This window comes from Eptesicus fuscus, chromosome 20, assembly GCF_027574615.1.
Source record: "Eptesicus fuscus isolate TK198812 chromosome 20, DD_ASM_mEF_20220401, whole genome shotgun sequence".
Classification (NCBI taxonomy): domain Eukaryota; kingdom Metazoa; phylum Chordata; class Mammalia; order Chiroptera; family Vespertilionidae; genus Eptesicus; species Eptesicus fuscus.
Genome location: NC_072492.1, coordinates 30,852,753 through 30,878,658, shown reverse-complemented (window position 1 = coordinate 30,878,658; position 25,906 = coordinate 30,852,753). Strand labels below are relative to the sequence as shown.

The 25,906-nt window shown below is 56.6% G+C and overlaps 1 protein-coding gene across 1 annotated transcript in view; it reads right to left on the bottom strand.

The window, feature by feature from the left end:
* Positions 1–21,018, bottom strand: part of WNT3 (Wnt family member 3) — a 39,882-nt gene extending 18,864 nt beyond the window's left edge. The window contains exon 1 of the mRNA XM_008149476.3: positions 20,838–21,018. Within this exon, the coding sequence (XP_008147698.1) occupies positions 20,838–20,917 (80 nt within the window). The 5' untranslated portion in view covers positions 20,918–21,018. The remainder of the gene's footprint in view (positions 1–20,837) is intronic.
* Between the last annotated feature and the right edge of the window lie 4,888 nt (positions 21,019–25,906).

The window sequence follows — 25,906 nt, the reverse complement described above, 5'->3', positions numbered from 1 at the left end:
CCAGGTAACCCATCCTCCTCCCCTACTGGGGCCCGGGTGCCCGCCGGCCCATCCTGCCTCAGCCAGACAGCACTGACCACCCACCCTGGGGAGGTCTGGGCACTCAAGGACTTCCCCTTCCTCGACTGTCCCACCCACTTCCTTACACCATGCCTTCTGGAGGGCCAAGGACACGCATTTACCAGCTGCTGCTGGGGTCAGGGGGTCAGGGGTCAGGGGTGCAGGCTGCGGCATCGAGGCCCTCAGACCACTTGGGGTGGTTTGGAAAAATACAGACACCTGGGCTCCAAAGGCAGCCGGGCTGAATCAGACTCTGGAGAGGCGCCCGGGAAACTGGATCAGGGACAACCTCCCCAGTGGGACAGTCTCACAACATAAGACGATGCAAGGCGGAGTTCCCAGGGGCCTAGGAAATTCTCCGCCAAAGATGAATAACCCGAGTCTCCCCCCAGTAACTTTCAGGGGGTCAGGGAAACTGAGGGACAGAGGAACAACCCAAATGTCACTGGGGAGGGAGCAACCGGACAGATTCAGAATGCGGACAGTCCACAAGCTACAGGCTGGACTCGCCAAAAAGCCAGAGTCATGTTCCTTAAGGTGTGTGTGTGTTGGGTAGGGGAGGCGTGTTTTAGATGAAAATAAACTTAAGAGACATTAACAATAAAAAACAAAATGGGACTAGTTTGAGAATCCTAGCCACCAAGGCATTTTGAGGGTACCCGGAGACATTGCAAACACTAGGAATCATTCATTTTTTTAAGTGTCATCATGGAATGTGGTCATGGGCGGGAGGGAGGGGGCGGGGGAGGGGGCATCATCCTTAGATTTTGGAAATGCGGGGCAAAGAGCCATGATGGGTATAACTTAACTTGGAAATGACTCGGCAAAACAAACAAATTGTGTGTGTGTGTGTGTGTGTGTGTGTGTGTGTTGAGGGACCGGAGGGGAGAGTGGAGGAATGAATGTGGCAAAATGCTAACACAGTTGAGCTAGGAGAAATGTACCCTGTATATATAGTCGTGCCATATTTTTTGTTGTTGCTGCTTTTCTGATTGACGTTGAAGGAACAATAAGAACTCGTGGGGTCTTCTTGAACCGAACGGTGCGCAGCGCGGGGCGGGGCGGGGCGGGGCCGCGGGCCAGGGAGACGCGGCCACCGCCGGGCGCTCAGGGCGACGCGCGCCGCCGCCTCCTTCCCAGGTGGGTATTCCCCCGCATTCCCGGGAGCGCGCGCAGGTGAGCGCAGCCCTGCCCGGCACCTGGACTTCCCCCGCTCGGCTTAGGGAGGCTCCCCGCAAGTTCAAAGCCGTGGCTGCCTCTCCCGCCCCCTCCCCATCCGCGGGCGAGGCAGCCCAAGCGAGCCTCGACACCTTCCTTTGCGCCCCTCCAAATCCATCAGCCCGAGTCCTGCCCGCTGCCAGGCCGCCTCGGCAGGCCGCCGCCTCGCTCCCTCGGTCCTTTCTTCTCAAGGGCTCATTACCACGGGCGCCTGGGTTTTGCAAGCATTTTCTCAGTTCCTATTAGGGGCTGTTTTCCGGGTCCACGCAGGACCTCATTAAATGTTCCGGCACTCAAAGGGCCAGGCCACTGGTTCTCCACCCTGGCTGCACGACAGATGGCGCGTGGGGGGACTTGAAACCACGGGTGCCTGGGCCCCAGCCCCAGAGAAACAGATTTAATTGGTCTGCGTGCTCCCTCCTGTCTGGGATGTTCTTCTTGCCCCGGTTTAAGAGGAGGCGAGGTGGGGAAGCACTGTCCTAGGTCCCAGACAAAGCTCAGAACCTGTCCGCGGTCACACGCGGGGGTAGGGGGGTGGGGGGTGAGGGTGGGGAGGCGGGGAGACAGAGGGCCTCCTCAGGTTGTGGGGGGGGGGGTATCAGTCCATCCTTTCCAACCCAGGTTTTGTCCATTCCCTCATCCTCTCTCCTGGCCCCTCAACACGTCTCCATCTCTACAGCAATGGAGTGAAGCATTCTGGCCCACTCAAGTGTCCCGGCCCCTCCATCGCACAGCTTAGGTCTAAATCGCATGCCAGTCAGCCGCACACTCATGTTTCCTGCGATTACAAAACACACGCTAACATGCATTGGAAAAGGCAAGATAAAAAGTCTATTTCAAAAGAAATCATTTCCTCCTATAACCCAGTGCTTTATCTGGTGACCCCCAGCCCCAGCCCTCAACCCTCCCATGCACCCCCTGGGTTTCTGCCCTTATTTCCCCGTCTTCCTGGGGGCCAGCTCACTTTTCGTAGCCCCGAAAATATGTTTGGGAGTAAGTGGAGGTTCTCTCTGCAGAGACGCAGGCCGCCAACAAACACCCTTGGGGTTCAAGGTTCCCAGGCCTTTCTCCTCCTGGGATTGCTCATCTTCCTGGGTTCTTGTCCACAGTACTTTTTTTTTTTGTGGTTTTTTTTTGTCTAGGACTCCGGGTTCTCCACTCATCTCTTCACTGGAAGTACTTTCTCTCCACAAGTCCATAGCAGAGCCCTCCTGTCCACTCACCTCCTCTTGGTCTGTCCTCACTGCCTGCTCCCTCCCCGCCCCTCACTGTGCCCAGCACCCTGTCATCCCACCAGACCGGGCTGGTCCCGGGAGAGCGCAGTGCCACAGGGAAGGCCTGCGTTTTCAATCCTGTGCTGTAGTCACGTCCATTATAAAAGCAGAAAGGAATTTCTTCTGGGGATGGGGGCGGGGGGAGAGACACATTGGACAGAAAAGAGAAAATCATCACGTACCCACACACAAATAGCAAACATTTAAAGTAAAAAGAATGTCAATTTCTCTACAAAAAGGACGTGTGTTCCACATGAGGGGGCAGATGAGCGCCAGTTACGGTTCCCTCAGGAATCACCTGGCCTGAGAGAAGGCCAGAGTCCCCGCAGGCAGGAGGCGGGGCCCACGAGGCTCTGGGGAGATGTGGTCATGGGCCTGAGAGCTGCAAATGGAGTAAAGGGGATGCTTTTAGAGGTGCATACCCGGTGGTGAAGAATACAGTTTATTTGGGTAGAGGGTGGTTAATAAGGTTATGAGGAATCATTTCTGAACTCTGCTATAGGTAAGGTGGTGAGGCACTCGGAATGGTTATCTTTAGTAATAATAATAGCTAACCTTTACTGAGCCCCGACTAGTGCTAGAGCCATGGAGAGCCCTTACACAGAATATATCTTCTAATTTGCCAAAGAACCCTATGAGGTTATTATTATTATCCACGTTTGACAGGTGATGACATGGGCTCAGAGAGGCTACGGAACTTGTCTGGGGTCACACAGCTAGGAAACGGAGGTGCTGACATGGCTAATGAAGCCATAAGGGGAGGCATTTATGAGGACAAGGTCTCTAAGGAGCATGTTGACGAAGGGCTGAAGGAGGAGGGGAAGGAAGGACTCAGGTCTGTCCTGCTCCTCAGGCTGCTGTCTGGATTTACAGTCCTGTAAACTCCAACCCGAGGGCCTTGCCTATTGATCTTTCTCTTTTGAATGTTTTCATGGACCTTCTCCCCCTGAGGTTTGTTTCACTGCGTGTCAGACGAGGCCAGAGCCACACTCGAGGAGGGATTTGTGTGTGAGGCGGGACATGTGGTTTCAGGACCTCTTCCAAGAAGCCAAACCCAACAGACGCTAACAAATGTGGGCATCGATTTCCCAAGAGAGGTCGGGGCAAATGACACACGTTCTAGCACCTTCCAGTTTGCGCAGCGTTTCCCCAAAGAGCATCTTGGCTAATCCTCATTACCAGTGAGGAAACTGAGGCTCAGACAGAGGACCACCAGCCAGGAAGTGGGGGTGGGGGTGGGCCCCTGCTCCCCATCTGTCCGACTCAAATCCCTACTGCTGTTATTTTGCTCTCTGTCAGTGCATTCCAGCAGAATGCATTTATTCAGCACCCACCCCCCCCCACCCCCCAACCCCTGGACGCTCTGCCCTGAATGGGCACCTGGTGGAGGGTACAATCTAATGGGCAGGCCACGTGCACAGGGACAGAAGGCAAGAGCAAGGAGGCCAGCCAGCTCACAAACCGTCCTGGTGGCAACAGGGAGACCAAGGGAAGGAGGACATAGTGGGATGGGGGACAGATAGCCCAGAAGCCCTCAGTGGTGGTTTTGTGCCCTGAGAGCAAAGGAAGAGGAAGGGTGATTGCTGGCGTGACCCAAAACACCAAAATGCAAGGAGCAAAGGGGGAAGGAGGCGGGGCCTGAGGGCCCAGCTGAGGAGTTTGAATCCCACATGCATGCCCAGGTCCTCCCTCCGCAGGCTGGTCCCCCTGGAAAGGAGCCTGTCCGAGCTGGAAGGAACACTGGGTCGTCGGGCCCCAGTTCGGGAGTTCAGTTGGGATCCTGTGGGGCTGAGGAGCCAAAGACCTCAGTCGGCTGTGAGGACGGGCTCTGCCAAGTCTTTCTGGAATTCCGATCCTCCTTTGTTCACAGAACATTCCGGACCGGACCGTGGAGAGGATACGAATCTAAAATGCAACACCTTCCCAGATTCTCACACTAGTCAAGCCTTTGATGCTAGGGCAGCCTATACATTCCTGGGAACACCCCCACCCCCCCTTCAGGCTGGAGAGGCCCCAGCCCCTTCGCTCACTCCCTCTGCCAGCCGCACCGGCTGCTTCCACTCCTGCCTCTGCCTCGTGACACCTGGCGGGAAAGCTTACCTCGCCACCTACTCTGTCCCGCTGAGCCACCACATGGACTCTGTCTGTCCTCAGGTGCTGAGGGAGTAGCTGCTCCCCTGCACAGAATGAAGTCCCCCAACTCTCTCTGCTCCAAGAAAAACAGCCTCCTACGTTCACCACATCATCCCCTCTTCCCCACACCTCTGTGGTGCGCCCAGACCGGGGATGGTGCTGGAATACAGCCCGGCCCATGTGGACAGAGGAGAAGAATGGGGTCAGTCTATGGAGTCCGAGAAGGCCGGCTGGCCCCCCAGGGAAGGGGTTCCAGCATGCTCACCTCAGGAGCCAGGGATGGCCCCCAATCCCGAGGCCCCTGTGCCCATCCCTAACCTGTGGTTTCCGCCTTTCACCGGGATAACTGGCCTGGGTAAAAGCGACCACAGGTGTCCTGCCTCAAGCACTCCCTGGGCACACACAGGGCCCTGGGCAAGGCGCTGGGGCGGCGATAGCAAGCTGAATGCCAGGGTTTCTTGGCCCCGTCTGCAGCACCGTGGATTCCCGGGGGGGCTCTCCCACCATGTATCTCAGGGGGAGTCCCGCCTCAGTGTCTATCTTATCGGGTCTGCTGGGAAGGTTCTGGCAACCTCAGACCTCTCAAGTAAATCACTCCCACCTGCCACCACTCTCTCGCATGCACACACGCACATAAGAACCAGCCATGCGGCAACATGGATTTCCATCTTTGGGGAAGGATAGAGGATTAAACACACAAAACCTGGATTGGTTCTCAGTGGGGTTATTACAGGTGAACAGAAGCAGAGGAGCTACCCAGCCCCCGAGGGGTAAGCAACACCATCCGTGCTCACGGGCCAGGTGCCCCACCTGCTGACCTGAGTCCTGGCCCAATGCTGCCACCAGCTGCCTATGGCGTCCCTTTGGGGGGCCTCATCTTCCTCATTGGAAACATGTAAGCATCACCTGCTTCAAAGAGGCTGGAGGGAGGAGTCCTGGAATGATGTAGACAAAGCTCTTACCACAATCAGCAATGGTGGTTGCTATTGTTGTAAGTGCTAACCCGGGCCAATGCCATGCTCAGTGCCAGGCGCTGTTTCACGTGCTTTACACACATTAACTCGTTTAATCCTCCCAACAACTCTGTGAGGGAGATGCTGCTATCGCCACCCCCCTTCGGACAGGGAAACTGAAGTGCAGAGATTAAGTCGTTTGCCCCAGGTCACCCTGGTAGTGAGACACATCCAGTCTGGCTCCAGAGCCTGCAGGCGTAACCACAGTGCTCTGCCGGGGCCTCCGCAAGGAGTCAGGGGAGCCATCCATCATTCAGCAGCTGGGGACCGCGCTCCGATGTGGGAGCACAGAGAGGGGAGTGTGACGTGGTGCCTGCCCCGCAGGGGCTCCCGTCTCACAGGGAGACAGATGCCCAAAAAGAAAATTACAGGAGGCCTCCGGAGGAAGAGTGATTCATTCTGGCAGAGGTGAGGGGGTAGGCTTTGTGGAAATACTGTGGAGAGGGTCTGACCCTGGCCAGATAGACCGAGTCCCCAGGGCACAAAGGCCAGCGAACTGCCTCACAGCAGAGGAGATGCAGCCGGATGACTGACTTGTTGGCTGATTGCTCTATTCGTTCGTTCGCTCGCTCCTTCGTTCGTGCATGCATACATTCTACTCAAACCCCCCGGGAATGGGTGCTGTGGGCTGAACTGGTTCACACAGGATGGTTTAAAAGTTAGTGGAATCACAGCCAGGTTGCGGAGAAGAGTAAGACAACAAGGATAAACTGACATAGGAGAGGGGCAGGTGAATCTTCTAGATTACATTTTCCAAGTGGGTAATAGCTGTTACTTAAGGTGGGAGGGAGACTCAGCTCTGAGAGGTTCAATACTTTTGGAAAACAGATTAAACCAACGAAAACAAGGGTCATAAATGAAAGAAAGGAAACAAGGGTCATCCCTGGCCTCTCTGTGTTGCTAATATGCTAATGAGATGCTAATATGCTAATGAGCACCATTAACACCAAGAGGCTGGAAGTAGCAGGTGGCACTGCTCAAACTTATTTGACCCTAGAAGCTCTTCTCAGCAGGATTGCGTGGGATTGGTGTAAGAAGCACACGTGATGGCCTGCCTTGGCCCCAAAGGTGGAGGCCCCAAAAGTGGAGGGAGGGAAGGAAGGAGGAAGAGAGAGAGAGAGAAAGTAAATTAGGCTGGAGGATTCCCAGGAATGTGGCAGCTCTGAGCTGGGTTTAGAAAAATCCTGGGAAGGTCATGGGCAGGTGGAGAGGTGATGGGAAAGAGTTTTTCCATAGGGGAAACTATTTATAGTGGAGGCCCAAGGAAGTGGAGTTTTGCCCCGGGGCAGGAAGGGAGGATGAGCTGGGCCCAGCCCTGAAGACAGAGACCCAGCAGGAGACGGCTGCCACGTCTGCTTTCTGATGTGGGCTGAGGAGCTGAGCGCCTTTCTCCCAGAGGGAAGGAGTCCAGGGTTGGGATAAACTTTAAGGTAAGGATTCACCTTCTGGTCTGCCCTGAAGTGGCTCAGGCAGGGTGGCCCATGGGAACAAAGGGCAGGTGCTGGGCCGGGAGGGAAACTTGCCCTGGTCCTAGTGGGACGGGCCCTCCTAGAAAAAAGTGGCATTCTTTCTGGATAGTAGGCAGGGCGTTCACGGGCCACGAGCGTGCATTTGAGGAGCAGAAAGGGAAGAGAACGAGAAAAAGTGGAGAGGGGGGCAGGGGAGACCCGTCTGGGTCTGGAGCTCCATCTGGGTCTGGAGCTCCGTTAGCTAAGTTTGCTGTCACCAAATGGCCAGTGATGCCCTCTGGCTCTTAGACAGACAATATGAGGGACTGGAAGCTGAAGGCGGGGGAATTTCCTCAGTCAACCTTACTCACTGTGCTTCAGGAGGCTGTTATGGCCAGTGTCTAAGCCATTACAGGACCATAGTAAGCCCACACAGACCAGTCCTTGGAACCCCAGTAAAAACTCTCACAGACACCATATTTGATCTATAGTAGTCCCCCCTTATTCGCGGGGACTAAATTCCACAACCCGGGGACACTTGCCAAGATCCCCACTGGATGCCTGAAACTGCCGAGAGTACCAAAACCTATACATACTATGCTTTTCCCTATACACACACATCTATGATAAAGTTTAATTTATAAGTTGGGCACAGTAAGAGATAACAATACGTAACAGTAAATTAGTCTTTTTCTCGAAATATCAATATACCCAAAATCTTTTGAATTATTTATTTCTGAAGTTCGCCATTTGGTATTTTTAGACTGCGATTGCCCGTGGGTAACTGCAACCATGGGGAACAGGTAAGAGGGAATGCTGCAGCCTTCCCTTCCTGAGAACTAGAGTCCTCGTGAGGATTTTGGCTGAACAGGACACCAGGACACAAGGTCCGGCCAGAGTCCACATTCTCTGGGGCCCACTGAGTCACAGAATTCCGCCACACACCCATCACTCACTTCTTTCTTCACCCAGGTTAGTTAGTCAGGACAACCCAAGATAAAGGGCATGGCTTTCCCTGAGTGTGGCCTTTTCTGTTTGGGAAGGGATCCAGGTCTTTTTGTTCCACAGAAGACTAGCCTGGGATAGATTGTTCTTAGAACCCTTGCTACATTGGAATGACCTACAGAATTCTTTTTTTTTTTTTTTTAACATATTTTTATTGATTTCAGAAAGGAAGGGAGAGATAGAAACATCAATGATGCGAGAGAATCATTGATTGGCTGCCTCCTGCACACCCCTATTGGGGATTGATTCCACAACCCGGGCATGTGCCCTTAACCAGAATTGAATCTGGGACCCTTCAGTCCCCAGGTCAATGCTCTACCACTGAGCCAAACTGTCTCGGGCTGACCCACAGAATTTTTTTTTTTAATCTTCTTAAATTTATTAAGGCTAGTTTTGTACAGAATTCTTAATTCATTCAGTGCTTATACACCTTTAACTCAGTTCCTATTTCTTATTTCATTTCAACCTCACATTTCAACTGCCCTGAGATTAGGATTTTTACCCCCATTTTACAGATGAACAAATTGATATATTAAACTATCCAAAGTTCCATCACTATAAGGTAGCACATTGAGTTTTATACCAAAGCCGGTTTAGGCCCAGAGCCTACCCACTTTCCGGAACACCAGGCTGCCTCCCAGCACAGAGGCTAGAAGCTCAAGTCTGGACCCCCTGGGGAATCACAGAATGAGGGAAAGGAAAATGCTCCCAGGGAGCCGGGACCAGCTGAGCCTGGACATGAGCTAGCTTGGGAAGAAGCCAGGTTCATTGGCCAACAACCGGCAGAATTACCAACTGTGCTCCTGCAATATTCAGGCTCACTGGGGACACAAAGACATATAAAGCAGAATCCTGCCCTCAACGGACTGATACTCTAGTTGGGGAGATAAGACAGATGCCCATGAAGAGGAAACTAGTGACAAGAGCCAGTAGGTCTTCCTGGGAGGCCCTCATTGCGGCAATGGGAATCCAGCTGGAATTGGAAGACTGAGCCTGTTATTGGCAGATGACAGAGGACCCTCATCCCACCACCCACCTCAGAGGACCTACTGTGTGCCCCGTGCTTTGCTGGGTGATGTGGGTACAAAGATAATGGAAACCTGGTCCTGCCCACAGGGGGCTCACAGTTTAGTCAATAACGCAGATAGACCGAGTAGGGGGCCGAGCTCGGGCCACGTGCTGAGGGAAAGCTGCCCAGAGGAAATGGAGTCTGAACTGTCCTTTGAAGAATGAATGGGAGTTCACAGAGGTCGTTCCAAGAGAAGGCAGGGGCAAATGCAAAGGTCTGGAGGTGGGAGCTACTATACAAACAACACAAACAGTAAAACGAGATTAACAATGGCAAAGTGTGTGGGCACCAGACCCTGTGCTAAAAATCTTACAGTGGCCCTCATTTTACAGAGAGAAAACTGGGGCTCAGGGAGGTTCAGCTCACCCAGATATTAAAGGCAGAACCATCTAGAGCCCAGGACTGATGCACCCTGAAGCCCATGCTTCTATCCAGACAAGTGAAAGCAGGTCACGGGGTGGAGGTGGGGATGTGAGGGTGGGAGATGATGGAGAGTTAGGAAGGGGCTAGGTCCAGCAGGGCCTCTGGGCCATGGCCATGCTAAGGAGTGTGGGCAACACAGTCAGAGCTCCCGGCTGAATGCTCTTCTGATTGAACCATTCATTTAAAAACATGACAAAACCCACCAAACTCAAAGAAAGATCCTCTGAGGCCAAGGAGGAGTAAGACAAGGACCCAGATTAACAAATAGAAACCTGAAGTTAAGAGTTGACAACAGACTACAAAGCCGTGTTGCTAATACAGAAGGCACTCAACCTGCTAAGGAAAGAAGGTAAAGACAACAAATATTTATTGAGCATCTACTAGGTACTTGCCAGGCACAGAGAACCCAGCAAGATAGCACCTGCCCTCAAAACACATGGAATTAAATAACAATAAAATGAAATAAAAACCAGGATCAAGGTGAAGGAGAAGACAAATACGCCAGGTCAAGGTCAATACAGGTGCAAGGGTTGAGCTTCAAGCTTGACTCCAGGTTTCCCAAGAGCCAGGAAACTTTATCTGAAAGGAGCAGCCATGCTAGTTCCCCGGGGAGAAATAAAGCTAAACATTAAATTGTAAAGGTCAAGTAAAAACTCATGTCTATCAGAGATACTAACACAAGAATTGGCTTGGGCGGAATCCTCTTTCTTGTAATTGTTTTCTCGTATGTGCATGACAGAGCCCAGATGCCAAGGAGCAAAAAGGACTCATAGAATGACAAAGCCTATAGCTGGAAGGAACATGAGGGGTCATTTCCTCTCCCTCCCTCCTGTTTCACAGGTGAGGAAACGGAGGCCCAGGAAGCAGTGATTGGCCCAAAGCCACCACTCTCCCCTGCAACAAAACGGTCACCGGGCCACTACGGCCGGCTTCGTACGATCCCAGCTTGAGGACAGGTGGGTAGTTGGCCAGTGACTTATACATGGTCCCCAATAAGAGCCCTCTCAGAGGTTCAGCAATCGTGTCAATAACCCCAAGGCAGCAGCTCTCAAGTTGAAGGTCAAATGTAATCACGCCACAAAGACGTCCTTTGAGAAACGAGACAGAACAAGTAAATTCTTGCTCCAAAGAAGAAGTCCACTTCTGAGCCTGAATGGTGGCAGAAGGAACAAGCTTTGGGCCCAGCAGGACAGGGGTTCAGAGAGCAGGCTGCAGGACCCGAGTCCCCATCTGTGAAATGGGCAGAATTAGGTTCTGGATTATGATGTGCGAATAGGGACCAGCCCATCGCCACCGTCTACGAACATACTGACCTGTTCCTGGGTGGAGAAACAAGTCCTGCCAAGTGGGATTGTTACACTAAAGACGTGGACAGACACCTGAGTATAGTGTGAGCTGGTGACCCTGGGGGACAGAGAGGGTACATTTGCAAATAGAGCTGGGACGGAGAAACCGAGACTAAGGAGACTCAGCCTTCTGAGGCCCCTCCACAGCTCCGGCTGTTTGCCACGCATGGCCTGAGCCACGCGGGCCTAAGCCACGTGGGCCTGAGCCGAGCAGCCGGCACCAGCTTCAGCCGCCTTTCAAAGTCAGCAGAAGCAATGTGCTGAGCCTCGGGTCACACCTGGGGAGGGCGTTTATTCATTCTGCTCATTCAGTCTGTTCATGACAGTGGCATGATTCACATGTGCATCTGACACTCTCAGAAACCACTTTTGTCCATGCGCCTCTGCAGGGGGTTTGACACTCAGCACAGGGTGGTGTTCTTGCTTACCGAGCCCTACTGTGTGCTGGACACCGGGAAAGGGGCCCCCAGGTGACTAGAGCTCAGGGTCTCCCTTGGTGGGGGGCAGCTAGTAGTCTAGCAGAGGAAAGCAAGACACGCAAAGGCCCTGGTCGAAGGCAGTGGGAATATATGGCAGGTCTGTCCCCTGGGGGAGGAGAGGAGGGAGGGTGACATCTTCCCTGAGAGGGCAGTGGCTCAGAAATCTAGGTGGAGGGTTTTGATCTGGGTCTTGAAGACAAAAAAGAATTTCAGTAGTTGAGTGTGGGGAGGGGAGAAGGGGTGTCGAAGTACTTCAATAAACAGGCACAGAGTGATGTGGGGGGACTTATCGGGGTCATGAAACATACCACTGACAGGTGGGTAGAGGCCAGTCCTAGGGAACCTTGGTGCCTGACAAGAAGTGGGGAGGCATGGGAGGTTTTATTTATTTATTTAAACATATTTTTATTGATTATAGAGAGGAAAGGGGAGGCAGAGAGAGATAGAAACATCAGTGATGACAGAGAATTTTTGGTTGGCTGCCTCCTGCATGCTCCCCACTGGAGATCAGGCCTGCAACCTGGGCATGTGCCCTTGACCGGAATCAAACCCAGGACCCCTCAGTCCACAGGCTGACACTCTATCCACTGAGCCAAACCGGCTAGGGCGCCATGGGAGGTTATAGAGCAGGGCGGAGACACGCTGAGAAAGCCAGGTTAGGAAGATAAGTGGGCCGGACGCTGGTTTGTGCATGGCCACGGCTCCTAGTTGCATTCCTAAAGGGCTGCCAGGAGATGGGTTTTCCTCGCGGGCCCAGCTGCTCTGGCAGGTCAGTGGGACTCTGTGCCCAGGGGCAGGCTTCACAGAGGGCCCCTCAGACCTGGGTGCTGGGTCCTGTTGCTCACGTCCCCCTCTCTACCCCTAACACACACACACACACACACATACACACACACACACACACACACACGGTCCTCCCTGTTTTTCCAGCCTAGCTCAAGTGAAGGGTCTCCCAGTTTGAGTCCTAATCCAGGTGACTCGGGTTCCCTGATGACCACAGACCTCGGAAGAGCCCTTCTGGCTCTGGCCCTTTACCCTCAGCCCTCGTCACCTCCACCCACATCTCCCACCGTGTGTCCTGCTTAGAAATCCTGCTCGCTGTCTGGCTGGGCCCAGCTCAGGCCTGTGATCTCTGTGTGAGGTCGGGAGGGCTCCCAAGCCCCGTGGCCTGAGCGGTGAACCTGGGCTGCCCTGTTGCCCACTTGGCCTCAGACCTCTGCTCCCTCCCCTGGGCACTACCCACTGTACCCCAGGGCTCCCACAGGAAGGAGAACTCCCCCACAGAACTCCCTTGTCTGTGCCCCTTTCAGTCCTCCTTTCCTGGAAATCTCCTCAGGAGAGTCCTGACGGGTCTGCTCTGAGCACCCTCTGGCCAGGGGCTGGCTCTTGCTCCTCTCTGCTGGGGGGACCGGCGATGCTGCGACCTTCTCTAGGAAGAACGTGCAGCTTCTCCGAGGGCTTTCATCAGGAATATTCCTCCTGGAGCTCTTAGCAGCCCCGCTAGTTGGCAAGGCAAATGGTTGGTACTATTCATCGCCCATTTTGCAGATGAGAAAATAGAGGCCTGGGGAAGGTAGAGACTCGTCCATGATCTCTTGGCTGTTTGAGTGTAAAGGTTTAGCACTCCCACCTTGCCCTGAGGCAGCTCTCCGTGACCCCCCCGCCCTGCCACCACCACCACCATCACCACCAGGCACAGGTGACCCTAATAAGCTGGGCAACCAGAATCCAGGATTGAGATCTCAGAGCTGGAAGCCCAAGGCCAACGACATGTCCAACTCCCCTCGTTAGCGAGGCCCAGAGCAGGCCTAGTGATTGCCTGCCTAAGGTTACCCCGTAACTAGTGGCAGAGCTAGGGCTCAGGTCCCCTCACACCCCACAACACCCCCTCTCGTCTCCGAGCATCCGTTCACAGCTCCATCCTTCCCCGAGATGTATGGGTGTGCCTGACATTTCTGGAATTCACTCCACACACACAACGAGGCCATTTTGAGAAGGCCCGCCTCAGGGGGAACCGGAGCGCTGTCTAGTGTCCCCATCCTGACCCCTGCCAACTCCCCCCGGCTGTACATGCCAATCTGCAAACAGATAAAGAGACGCCATGGGCCTGGGCTTCCCACCCCCTGCCCCCCACACACCTTTCTAGCCTCAAGAACTAGAGGCGGAGTCTTAGGGTTTCAAAGCTGCAGCCGAGGCCGCCTGGGAGCCAAGAGGCAGTCGACATGAGTCAGGGATCCAGATGCCACCACGGCAGGTAGCTGAACAGCATGGGCTGCGTGTCAACAGCGCTGAAGGGACTCTGGCTTTCGCAGTTGAACTGTGGTGACTCCTTGAAATGTCAGTTTATACGAGGACAGGAAACTTTCTCTCCCTCGGATGCTCGGATGCTCGGCTGACCCTGCCCGGAGCACTCTTCTAGATCTAAGGCCGCCGTGTGCCCACATACCACAGGCTGCCTAACAACAAGAACTGACTCTGGGCCCTAGCTGGTTGGGCTCAGTGGATAGAGCGTCAGCCTGTGGACTGAAGGGTCCCGGGTTCAATTCTGGTCAGGGGTATATGCCCGGGTTTCGTGCTTGATCCCAATAGGGGGCGTGCAGGAGGCAGCCCATCAATCAGTGATTCTCACTCATCATTGATGTTTCTCTCTCTCTCCCTCTCCCTTCCTCTCTGAAATCAATACAAATATGTTAAAAAAAAAAAAAAAAAAAAGACTGTGGACCTCTTAGCACAGAGCTGGGTCCCCAGCACCCAGCCGGGGGCCCACTGAGACCGAACAACAGAAAAGCACACACTTGAAGGAAGGACCCAGAAGCACCAGCTGACAGGGCACTGAGGGAAAGTGTAGGGTTGCCAACCTCCGGAAGATTCTAGAAACCCTCTGCCAAGTGCGTTAGCTATTGACCTTCCCAGAAGCAGGAGTGATCTTTCCCAGGTGGCCCTGTGTCCCAGCGCCCTCTGCCACCCAGACTCCCCTGGAGGAGTCCCAGGAGACAGGACTCTGACCTCGCCCCTTTTTCTCCACCCTCAGGCCTTCTCTCCCGACCTAGACCTAGTCTCTCCTTGAGAACAGGGAATGTCCTCTCCAGCAGCAGGAGAAAGAGGGACCCTGCCTGGAGTTGGGACAGTTACAGGGACAGGGCCTGGAGGGGGAGGGTGTAGCCTTGGGTCCCCTGCTGCCGCCCCACTCATACATCCACCCCCCAAAGAATGTAATTAAGCAGCAGGCCTCTGCCAGGAGCCAAGCTTTCTGCCTTCCGTCTATAAATCACCTTCTGAATCATCTCTCAGCTCCTGGAGGAGCAACTTCTGCTCGGGCTGCTCCAGGCGGCCCCAGTGCCACTCCCCCCACCCCCCTGAGCCTGCCTCCCCCCCTACCCCAGCTCCAGGTCCCAGCTGGAAATGGCATGGCTGCAAGAGTCTGGGAAACTGTGCGGTGGGAGGCAGGTTAGGGGAGACTCCACTGCCCTCTTTCCCTTCTCCTTTCTGGGCAGGCAAAGAGCTAGGTTCAGGGTAACCTGGTCTAGCTCCCTCAAGTTAATAATAAAGCTACAGGCTCATAGTCACCAGTGGGAAGTATAATGGGGCAAGCTGGCTCTGAGGATAAGGAGAAAACTGAGCCAGGTAGGGCCAATCTGGGAGGGCTTCTTGGAGGAGGCAAATTTAGATCCAAGACTTAAAGGACTTATAGTAGTTCCTGTATGTCAGGCATTATTCCAAGAGCTTTGCATGTATTCATTCATTTGCTCTTCACAACCATTCTTTGAGGTAGAAGCAGTCATTATTCTCATTTTCCAGATGGGGAAACTGAGGCTCGGAGAGGTTACCTTGCCCTAGGTAGTACATGAAAAAGCCAGACGTGAGTCTGGGAAGGCTCCAGAGGAAGGTGAGCATTTGGGGGAAGTGAGGTTTGGAGGTGCAGGCAGGCTGGCCCGGCAGCGATGGAGCCGCCAGCTTTGGCATTGAGGTCAGATGGGGCTGCAGAAGTAAAGGGCTGGGCTTCCCAAGCCAGGCTCCGAATGTCTGAATGGGTGGCCTGGGATGGGGGGTGGGGGTGGGGGAGGCAGACTCACTGAGGCCACATGGAGCTCCCTGCTTCACAGCAACGAATTGGGTCCCTGTCACGGTCCTATGGACTCCCAGAGGCAGACGAGACCAATCAGTGTGGTCAAGGAAGAGGAAGCCCTGAGGGAGGCAGAGACTTGAAGTGCAGAGAAGGAGGGGGACTCATCCTAGGTCCGTGGGTGGGAAGCTCAGAACTCGGACTCCTGGCTGTCAGCACTTCCTGGCACCCAAGCTAACGTGAACATGTCGATGGAATATCAGGATGGTCTTAGCCTTTGAAGGAGGCATACCTCCTCCCCGAACCAGGGACACGGGGTAGAGAATGCCTGGCCCTGCGTGGTGGCTTTAGAAGGATTCTGTGGCTCACAGCTGCGTGGGTAGAAAAGACTGGAAGACCAGGTCCCCCTCGATGGACGGCTCACTCCATGCTGAGGCCAGAAAGATCTTCCTCCCCCCAGCTCTCCTCAGAAGGATCTGTGGCTGCTTTCTCCTTGGAAAGTCACCTCTCCTTCCCCAACCTCAGTCTCCTTGCCTTTTGCCCAGACCAAGAAGGGACCTATTCAAAGTCTAGAGAGAGCCCCAGGGTCATAACTCCCTTCCCACCTCCCTCCCCCTGTGCCCATATCACCTTGTCCATTCCACAGCCGCCCAAGTGCCTTTCAGGTGTATCAGCATTAAGCTCCGCAGAGAGCAGGATGGGAGATGCTTGCTTGGCTGAGTCTATTCATTGGGGATTTCCACCTAGGGCCCTTTCCATCTTCACCAGTGACTGAGCACGCACCCAGATGCCAGAGAGTGTGGGTGCTGGGGGCTCTGGCTGGGTCTGCCACTGGGAAAACTGCAGGGAGGGAGGAGAGAGTGCCCGCTAAAGGACTGGGCACCATGGTCTAGCTCCTGCCTCTTTTGACCTTTCCCACAAAGGTCTTCCCATTGAGCAGGTGCCCCACCCCACGGTCCTCAGGATCCCTGGGGCGGGGTGATGTCAGGACCAGGCTCCATCCATGGCTCACCTCTTAGCCCCAGAGCTGTTGACAAAATGCTACAAAATTCTAGGAGAACTTTCCCTGACAGCTGCCCCTTCCCCCAGGCCTTCCCCACATTAAAGCAGGATCTTCTAAGAATATACGTAACTCAGCACCATGCTCCTGGTATTATTACAACGTTTGAATTGTTTTGTTTTGTTTTGTTTTTTTTAAGCAAAATGTGGTCCCATCAGAAGAATACAAACACATCAGCCACCACTTTTACTTCCTTTGGACACCACGCTCCGCCCACAGTGGGAGTGGGGTGGTCAGGAGGGCTGTTCATTCACTTCCAAGAGACCTGGATTAATTTCCCTGCCGCATCCCCCCAGGGAAAGGCCTGCCCTGGAAGGGAGACCACCCGCTTAAAGCCTGGCCATTCCTGGCCATTCGATCTGGTATCTGCTCATCTGTCTGTCTGTCTGTCTGTGAGATCAACAGCCTCCAGCCAGCTCAGCTCCTCGCCAGCCCCAGCCAGCTGTAATTCCTGCCTGTTACAAGTGTTAACACCTGGCCCGGGGGCCTTCCTCCCCCGCAGTCTCCAGGTGCCTCCCTGGGCCCAGCCCACTGACCCCCACGGGGTTTGACTGAACATGTTCACAAGCCTCTGAAAGGCGGGTGGAGGTGGGAGTGGGGGAATGGGGGGGGGGGGGGCAGAGGGACACCTGACAGATGGGGAAACTGAGGCAGGGCTTAGGGCAAGCGCTAGAGTTGGGGAATAGATCTCAGGATGGTGGAAAGAGAATTCAGGCGTATTTCCCAGCTCACTGCCCTTGACTTCTGCAGGACACTTTCCACCCCAACCCCAGCTGTGGGGCAGTGCAGGCTGGTGATCCCTGGGTGAAATGGGGGGCGGGGGGAGGGGGGGAAACAGGCTCAGATAGGTGGGTCACACAGAAGTGAGGTACCCTCCCAACCCCTAGCACAGAACTCCTCAATCATTCTTAGTGCCTCTGGAATGCAGTAGGCACTAGGCCGGGCCCTAATAAGATAGTTCATTTTTCCCCTGAGAAGGAGAAGAAAGACAAGTCCTTCCACCGGGTGCTCACTGCAACTGACAAGAAGAATTCTAGAAACCAGTGCTGCTGTCACCTCTTCCTGTCCCAGTGGCTGCAGGGCCCTCTCTGTCTGAGGCCCTCAGAGCTCTCCCTTCCGATCTACCATCTCTCGGGGCCGAGGCCTGCCATGCAGGATGTGGGGATTCGGGGTGCCTTCTGAGGGGTGGCACAGGTAGAAATCCCAGCTAAGTGGTTTCCCCTGTAAATCCCTCCTGGGGAGTGCGTGAGCTGGGTGGGCCAAAGTGGGCAGGGGCAGCCTTAATGAGCTCAGATGCTAAAAGGCCTGGAATCTGACAGCCTGGGGGCAGAGTGGGAACAGGAATCTGAGGCCCATCCACTCTGCTGTCCCTGTCCCAGCCCGGGCCCTGGCCTTGGTCCCAACCCTGAGAAAGTGACTCATCCTCTATCCCAGCTCCAAGACCGAAGACAGTGGGCCTAAGAGGGGAAGGCTGCTGGCCACCGTCCTCAGGCAGACAGGATAAGCTTGTGGCGAGGGAGGCTCTGCACCCCACACCCCACACCCCACACTGCCCAGCCCAGATCCCAGGTCAGCCGTGCCCCTGGCAGCTTCCTTGTTAGACCTTTGTCTCCCACTGAACTGTCTCACCAGGACCATGAATGCCCCCCATCTCAGGATGTCGCTCACACCCATAGGTCATCTGTGTGCAAACGTATCCGTCACTGGCACTCGAAGACAGGGCCATAGGCAGCCCCAGACACAACCCTCACATCCATATTTTCAAGCACAGTCAGGCCACGGCCATGAGCATGGATATCCATGCACAAAGACATCTGTGGGGCTTTCCCCTTACACTGTCATGAAGGCATGTGCACACATGCACACACACACGCACACAACACTCACATGCCCAGTCATGATCACAGTCATGCAGTGTCATAAGCAGACACAGGTGCTGACCTTCACATGGGCATAGATACTTCTAGACTTTCTCTCTCTCTGACACATACACACACACACACACACACACACACACACACACACACACATATCATAGAATCAGCCACTTGCTGACACTTGTATGCAGACACAGCAGCACACCCTGTCACGGGCTGTGGATCCCCCAGGCATAGCTCACACGAGTTCACATCCATGATCACCCGGTTGCAGGCACAAACACTCCTATTCGCAGAAACACACTAGTGTACAGATGCCGCCCTTTAGGGTCATAGACCTAGAACACACACACACACACACACACACACACACACACACACAGAGGTCTCTGCTCAGACAAAGCAGCATCCCTGTCCCCCCAACCCCCAAACAATCCATGTGGCCAGTATGGCTTTCCAGGTTTTCCCAACATCTTTCTATTGGGTGGATCCTATCTAGATGCTCCCCGATACACCATTACTCACCAGACCCCAGCCCTCCCACAGGCACTGCCCAGGGAAGTGCCTCCTCCAGTTCCCAGAGCAGGAGAACCTGGTCTCTCCAGCTCATCCCTGCAGCCCGTGGGGCTCCACACCCTCTCCTCCTGCCCTCCCCCTGCCCAGGGTCCCTGTGCAGGCGAAGAACAGCACGGCCTTAGTGGGGGGGACGGGAGAGGGGCGGGAAGACAGGCGGTTGGTTTCCGCAGCGGCCTTCCCTGCAACGGGCATGGCCCCCAGCCTGGAATCTCCGGCCGCCCGCCCGGGCCACCCCCACAGGTTTCTTTATGTACAGGCGGCCTTGGGCCAGCCCAGTGCCCAGGGAAGGATGGGCTGGGCAGAAGAAAGACTTCCCCTTGGGTGTCTGTCCTGGGAACAACTCTCAGCACCTTATAAACAGAGATCCTCGGCCATGCCTCCGTCCCAGCCCTCACACATCCAGAAATAAACACTGCCACCCCCCAAGCAACTGGAGGCAGGCTCGGGGCTGTCGCCCCCAATCTCCTGGCTCTGCTCCCCCGATCCCTGGCTAGAGAAGGGGTGGCAAGACAGGGAAAGGGGGACACGCAGGTGGCACCACACCCTGGTGGCTCTCCTCTCTGACTTTCACCCCAGGGACCACAGCCCCTCCTCTTATTCCCAGATCCTAAATTCTTACCCCTCACCTCCCACCCCCAGGCCCAGGCCGTCCTCTGTCCAGGAGGGGAAGATTCTTTAATTAAAGTTTTCCGGAATGCAGGGGGCTGGAGACCGAGGAGAGGCGGGTGTAATTTAGAGAACTGGTTTCAGTGTGTCTTTCCCCTCTGGCCTCTGGGACCTGCCGGGGGGCGATGAGGCCGCTTGGAAAACAAGGGGACTCCCTGGAATTGAGGCTCCCAAGGGCTGTTTATTCCTCGGTTGGCTCCCCCATCAATGCACATCGCCCCAAAACACCGCGCCTGGGTTCCTAGCCTTATTTACTAAAATCGTCTTTTGTATCCGCATTTCTCAGGGGTGGGATTCTCCTTTCCCTCTCTCCCTTTCTCCTCGGTCCTCGGTTTTCCAAAAGGAACGAATTTAACATGGAGAATTGGGGTTTTGGTCGGAGAACAAACCCACCCCCTTCCGATCAACTACATGTCCAAGGAGCCCCCCTTTTTGCCAGGATGGACAAGCAAGAAATGAATAAAACGCGAATTCAATGGCATCTCGGATCAGCAAATACCACATTCACTTCTGAGGCTCAAGATTAATCTAGAGCAGAGTGGGGAGAGTCTGATGAAATCCCCCCCCCATTCCCCTGCCCCTGGGATCCCTGAAGCCACGGGGGTCTGAAATATGAAGGCAAATGGGGGTTATTGTGGGGAAATCTCTTGATGGAGGCGCCGGCAGAGGTGGGGGTGGCAAGGACGGAACAGGATGGTTTTGCCCATGAAGACCCCAAAATGGAGAAGAGGAGTGGCTGGGCCCCAGGGTCAGCGTTGGATTTCCACAAACCCAACTGGGAGCAAATGGAGGGTATTGGGGGGGTCCCCAGATTGGGATGGGTGGAGGCTGAGGATCTAAGATCAGGAGACCTTCTGAGACGGGGAAAGTCCTCCACTCCAGCCTCTGCAGCGAGTAGCAGGGAAAATGGTGATTATCAGAGAAGCCAGGAGTTGGATTCTGAAGGCGACACCAGCAGAAAATCCGGGGGGGGGGGGGGGGGGCGGGGGGTAGGGAGTGGGGGGCTGCAAGGAGGCAAGGAGAAAGGAGCCCCAGCCCGGGCCGAGCCCACCCCCAGCCGGCGCCCCCCACCTCCCCGGGCCGCGGCGAAGAAATCGGGCCGCGGGCAGACAAGAGGCGAGTCTTACCACCAAATTGGGTAGCCGGCGAGGACCCTGGTGCCACCGAGCAGGAGGCCGAGGAGCAGCCCGAGCAGGTGGGGCTCCATTAGAAGCGGCGCCGAGGAGGAAGTTTGCCCCCGACCATGAAGAGGGGGAGCGACGCCCCCAATAGTTGGAACAAAGTCCACTTGAGATTGGAAATGACTTTCGGGCTTGTCAGAAGCGCACCTCCACCCGCAGCCGCCCCCCTGCGAGCCCAGCGCGGAGCAGCCGGGTTTGAGGATGTCAGCGAGCAGCCAATCAGCGCCCGCGGCCTAAGGTAAGAGATGAGTCTGTAGTTCAGCCTGTCAATCACGCGCCCCTCCCGCCCGGCCCACGAGTCGGGCTCGGGGAAGGGCATCGCCCTGCAAACTTGGGCAAAGCCCGCGCCCCGGACACAGGGAGAACTTGGGGGGGGGGGGACACGGCCCGTTGGACCCTCTTGCTGGCCCCGCGCCGCCGCGGCACCCTGCCGGCCGGGTGTAGGGAGCTGGGGGCGTTCGCGTGGCGCCGGGTCGGCGTGGGCACGGATGGGTGTCTCCCTCTCCCTCGGGGGGGGGGGGGCCGTGACCCCTGGGGACTTGGGCCCTTGAGGAATCGACAGTAGAAAGCACGGAGATGTTCCCAGGAGCCTCGCTCCGGCAGGACCGGAGCCGAGGGTCGCGGAGGGGGCTGGGAAAGGCAGCCCCTCCCAGCCTCCAGCCGCCGAGCCCGAGAGCCACCCGCCACCCGACCCGGCCGCGGGAGGTCGCTTCGCGGGTGTCCGCGGGGCGCGCGGAAGGGTCTGCGGAGGCTCCAAGGTCTGGCCGCGGGCGGCGCCGGGGGACGGAGCCGTGTCATTGGAGTCTTTTGTCAGGGATCAGATCGGTATCGGGACCTCCTGCTGCCTTTGCATTTCCTGCAACTGACACCAGCGGCCAGTTGCATTTCCTGCTCCGGAGCCGGGTCACTTTCTCCTCTTCGAGGGGTTCAGGCCAGGCCGCCAGCGCCGGTCGGAAGCCTGACCCGCAGTCCCGTTTGGATCTTGGGGATGGACTGTTAGGGGGTCCTCGGAACACCCTGCTGCCCTCCAGACACACCCCTGCTCCCCAACTCTCCTGCCCTTGGCTTCAACCTGCGGTTTGCCATTACGTCCCTTTGCCCCGTGTGGACACCAAGTGCACCCCAATAACACCCCCCCCCCCCCCCGCCCTCACCATAGCTAAAAAGTCCTTCCAAGCCCCGTGGCTTCTTTTTGTCCTCGCCCTCTACAAAGTCAAGGAATTAGGTCTCAGCCTTGAGTGGTGCTGAGATGGGGGGCACACCTTGGGGGGACTTGCCCGCTGTCACCTGGGTGGCCTGCCCCCCAACTCCCCTCCCTGGCCACCCAAGGCCTCCAGAGGCACTCGGGACCCTGGAGCAGCCCTGGGCCTGGGGTGAAGCAAGCAACGCCAGTGAGAGGGGGGCAAGGGCCGCTGCTCAGAGACCCGACGCAGGAGGCGCAGCCCCGAGTCCTGGGGAGGCCTTGGAACTCGGGCTTTTCCAGGTGGGGGGCACGACTGGAGGAAGTTCATGCCAGGGGCCAGACATTTCTGGCCTTTGATCTGGGCCACCCATGCCCACGGCTCGAACCCGCTGGCCCTGCGCATCCCGAGAGAGCTCCCTGCGCACGGGGCTGCTGCGGGCGCGGGAGCTCGGGGAGCTGGCCCCCGGGCACCAAGGGTCGGGAGAGCCGCCTGGGCTTGTCACGGCTTCTGCTGCGTTCCTAGCCCGACTGGAGGGGGTGGGGTCGGGGGAGAGATGAAAGAGAGGAGGGAAGGAGAGAAAAGGGAGAGACAGTGCAGGAGAGAGAGAGGGAGAGGCCGGCGGAGAGACCCAGAAACGCGGAGACAGAGAAAAGGGAGGGGAGACAAGCAGAGGGAGCCCAGGGAGAAAGAAGGGGGAAAGGGGAAGGGGAGAGGCTGCGCAGGGGAAGGGTGAGCAAAGGAAAAGCCCTGACCTGCCCGGGGACGGCGGATGGGGTGCCGCCTGCGGAGATGTCCGAGTGGTGGGCTGCCTTAGGATCCTTGTTTCTCATCCTCCTGGAAAGGAGGCCTCAGTGGCTTTGCTATTGTCCCTAACTTCGGCGCCCCGGCGCCCCTGCTCTAGGGGTAGGGAGCTCTCACACCCCCCTAATGGCCTGCCAGGTCCCACCGGACTTCTGTCCACCCAGCAGGGCCTCTCCGCTGGTTTTCTGATCCGAGGTGCCCGTGGGAGTTCAGATCCACCTGACCGAGTGGGGTGCTCCAGAGCCTCATCACCTCTTCCTGAGAGCCCAGGAGGACTCCCTTCCCTGGCCACCACGACCCCACTACAAACTCCGAGTGGCTGGAGGTGGGAGCTGGACTCGATGACCTTTTGGGGTCATTTCGGGACCCCAGAATTCCACAGGTGCCAGCCCCGGGCAGTGGGGACAGAAGATTTCTGAGGCTGCGTGTGGGCTGGCGATGGGCAGAGCCATGCCCCCAGCCTGCAGCCCCGGCCATGTAGGTGAGACTGGGCATCCCCTGAAGGGGCACGTGTATGATGCCTCCTCCAGGCAGCTGGGAGCACGGGGAGACCCAGGTCAGGAACACGGGGAAGGGAATGGAAGAGAGGCCAGCCAACAAGGGGGTGGGAGCCGGTACCCCAGCCCTGTGCTGGCCGCGCCGCCGAGGGAGGAGAGGGCTGGGAGGCGGTGTGGGAACTTGTGTGCGGCCCGCATGGGCCCAGGAGAGTGGAGGCCTGTGTGGGGATTTCCCCCCCACTTGAAAGCTCCCCAGAGGAGGGGATTCCTGATCCCTTTCTCCTCCCCTGCCAGGTGTCCTTCCTTCAACACAGGCTTAATTTCCTTCCTCCTGCCTGCCCAGCGCTGCCGGTTGGAACACAGGCACGGTCCCTGCCGGGAGGGGGAGCGCGCCCCCGCGCCACGTGTCACAGACGGAAGCGCCTCCTCTCTAACAGGCACCCCGGACCTCAGGGTGGGCTGCACTCGATGGGGAAAGGGTTAAATTTACTTCCAGGCCGGCGAGAGTGAGGAGGTGGAGGCCTCCCTGCGGTGGACCCTGAATGGGGGGGGGGGGGGTGGCCTCTTGAAAAAGGGGCAAAGGAGGCCGCGACGGCCCGGGGTCTGGGGGCTAGGGGTCGGCGGGGGGAAGCACTTTGTGTTGTGTGTGTGAACCTCGGGGACTCCGACCCGCCCATCTGCAGGCCGATGGCCCACCCCCATCGCACCCCCACCTCTCTAGCTGCCCCGGGTTCCTTTTGATGTGCGCTCCCCAGGGGCGCGCAGTCGGCCGCTGTGGATTCCGCGCGGCTCCACCGCGCCCCCGGCGGAGGCACCGCGGAGACAAAGGACCCGGAGGCCTGGCCCCGGCCCGCCCGCAGGGGGCTCCCCGTCTGTCGCGCGGAGGGAGGAGGAGATCTCCGGTCAAGCGTCGTGCCATTCATTTTTACTGGGAACAGGGCGATGGCTGCCGGGGGCTGGGAGCCCGGGCCAGCCTGGGGATGGAGAGAGAGGGAAAGCTGCCGCAGGCGAGGGGCGCAGCCAGCGCGCAAGGCCAGAGGCCTCATACCCATAGGACACCGAGAACCGCACGAAGCGGGCGCGTGGGGGCTCCTCGCTCTCTGACCTACAGAAAGGGGCTTTGGACTTTCTGCTGAGAGCCAAAGGAGCCGCAGACCGTTTCCAGCAAGTTCCTTGGAGGCCACCAGAAAGCTGGGCAACCTGGCGGCAGGAGGGCCAGAGCGTGGGGTGCTGAGGCCAGGCGTTCATTGAACAGGATTTCTTTCAACTGCCCAGCGTAGGGATAACGTCCTGGAAATGCCGATAGCCTGCCCAGGGCAAGCACTTTGGTGAGCAGCAAGTATCAGTGGGGCACACCAAGGCGCCCCAAGCCTGCCAGCCTCTCCATCCCCAGGCCCCGGCGCGCCCCCTGGCGGCGGTGCGGATAATAAGGCAAGAAATTCGGCAGCGAGGAAGGGGGCCCTGCCCCGCCCCGCCCCGCCCCCGTGGGCCCGGAGCCCGCGCCTCTGCTGGGTGTGCAGCCCGGATCTTTGGGGATCCAGGTTAAGTAGGCGTCTTCGTGAGTGAATGCCCTTAATCTACTTCGCAATCCCTGAGATTAGCTGGGGATAAAGTGTGCGCGGCTCGGGATCCCCTCTCCTCCCAACCTGGGCTCCCTGGGAAGGCGGGCAGAGGAGAGGTGAGGTCCCGGCGGGCCTGCACTCCTGGGCACCGCCAGGAAGGGGCCCTGCGGCTGTAGTAGCCTTGTGTCCATGGAAATACTGGAGGCTGCAAACCCGGGCACCAGTTCTGTCTGGCCTGGCCCACCCGCACCCCAAGATCATAGGTGCCCCCTACGGGAACCGAGGGCTTTTCCCTGTCACAGTAGTCACTCCCCAGTCTTAGTCATCTCCAGTTCCCCAAGGGCATTTTGGAAAGTGATTTGGGGTCAAAGACTTTTACAAGGGAGGGAGCAACAGAGAGCATTGGGGGTGGGGGGGCACTGGCCAGCTGCCAGTTATCTCTGAACCTCCTCTATTCCCTGCGCAAGGTGGAGATAATACTCTATATCTCATAGGGAGTTGTCAGCGTTAAATGAGAACGGTGCTGACAGAATGCCAGACCGCGATGGTGAATGATAAATATTGGGTTTCTTTCTTCTCTCTGAGGGGCTGAGGATCAGGGAGCTCTCTTGGGTGCCCCTTCTGCCCCTGTCAGCCTAAGCTAGGCGGTGGGTCCTCAGGTGCCCAGGGGCCTCCTCCAGGATTTACCCACTAGAGACCCATCCCAAAATCTGCTCTTCAGAGAGGCCCCGAATACCACTAGCTGCTCCTCAACTCTGTCCCTCTGGGCCTCTTATTCCAATTTATTTTTCCTTCTAGCCCTTAACACCGCTCTTACCTACGATATGACACAACCAATACATCTATCTAGTTGTTCACTTAATGTTGTCCATTTTCTACTCTGAAATCTAAGCCCTGTGGGACTGCTGAAGCCCCAACGCCTTGGCTTCCGGGTGAGGCCTGACTGGGGTTCCGTAAGTCCAGCTGGGGAG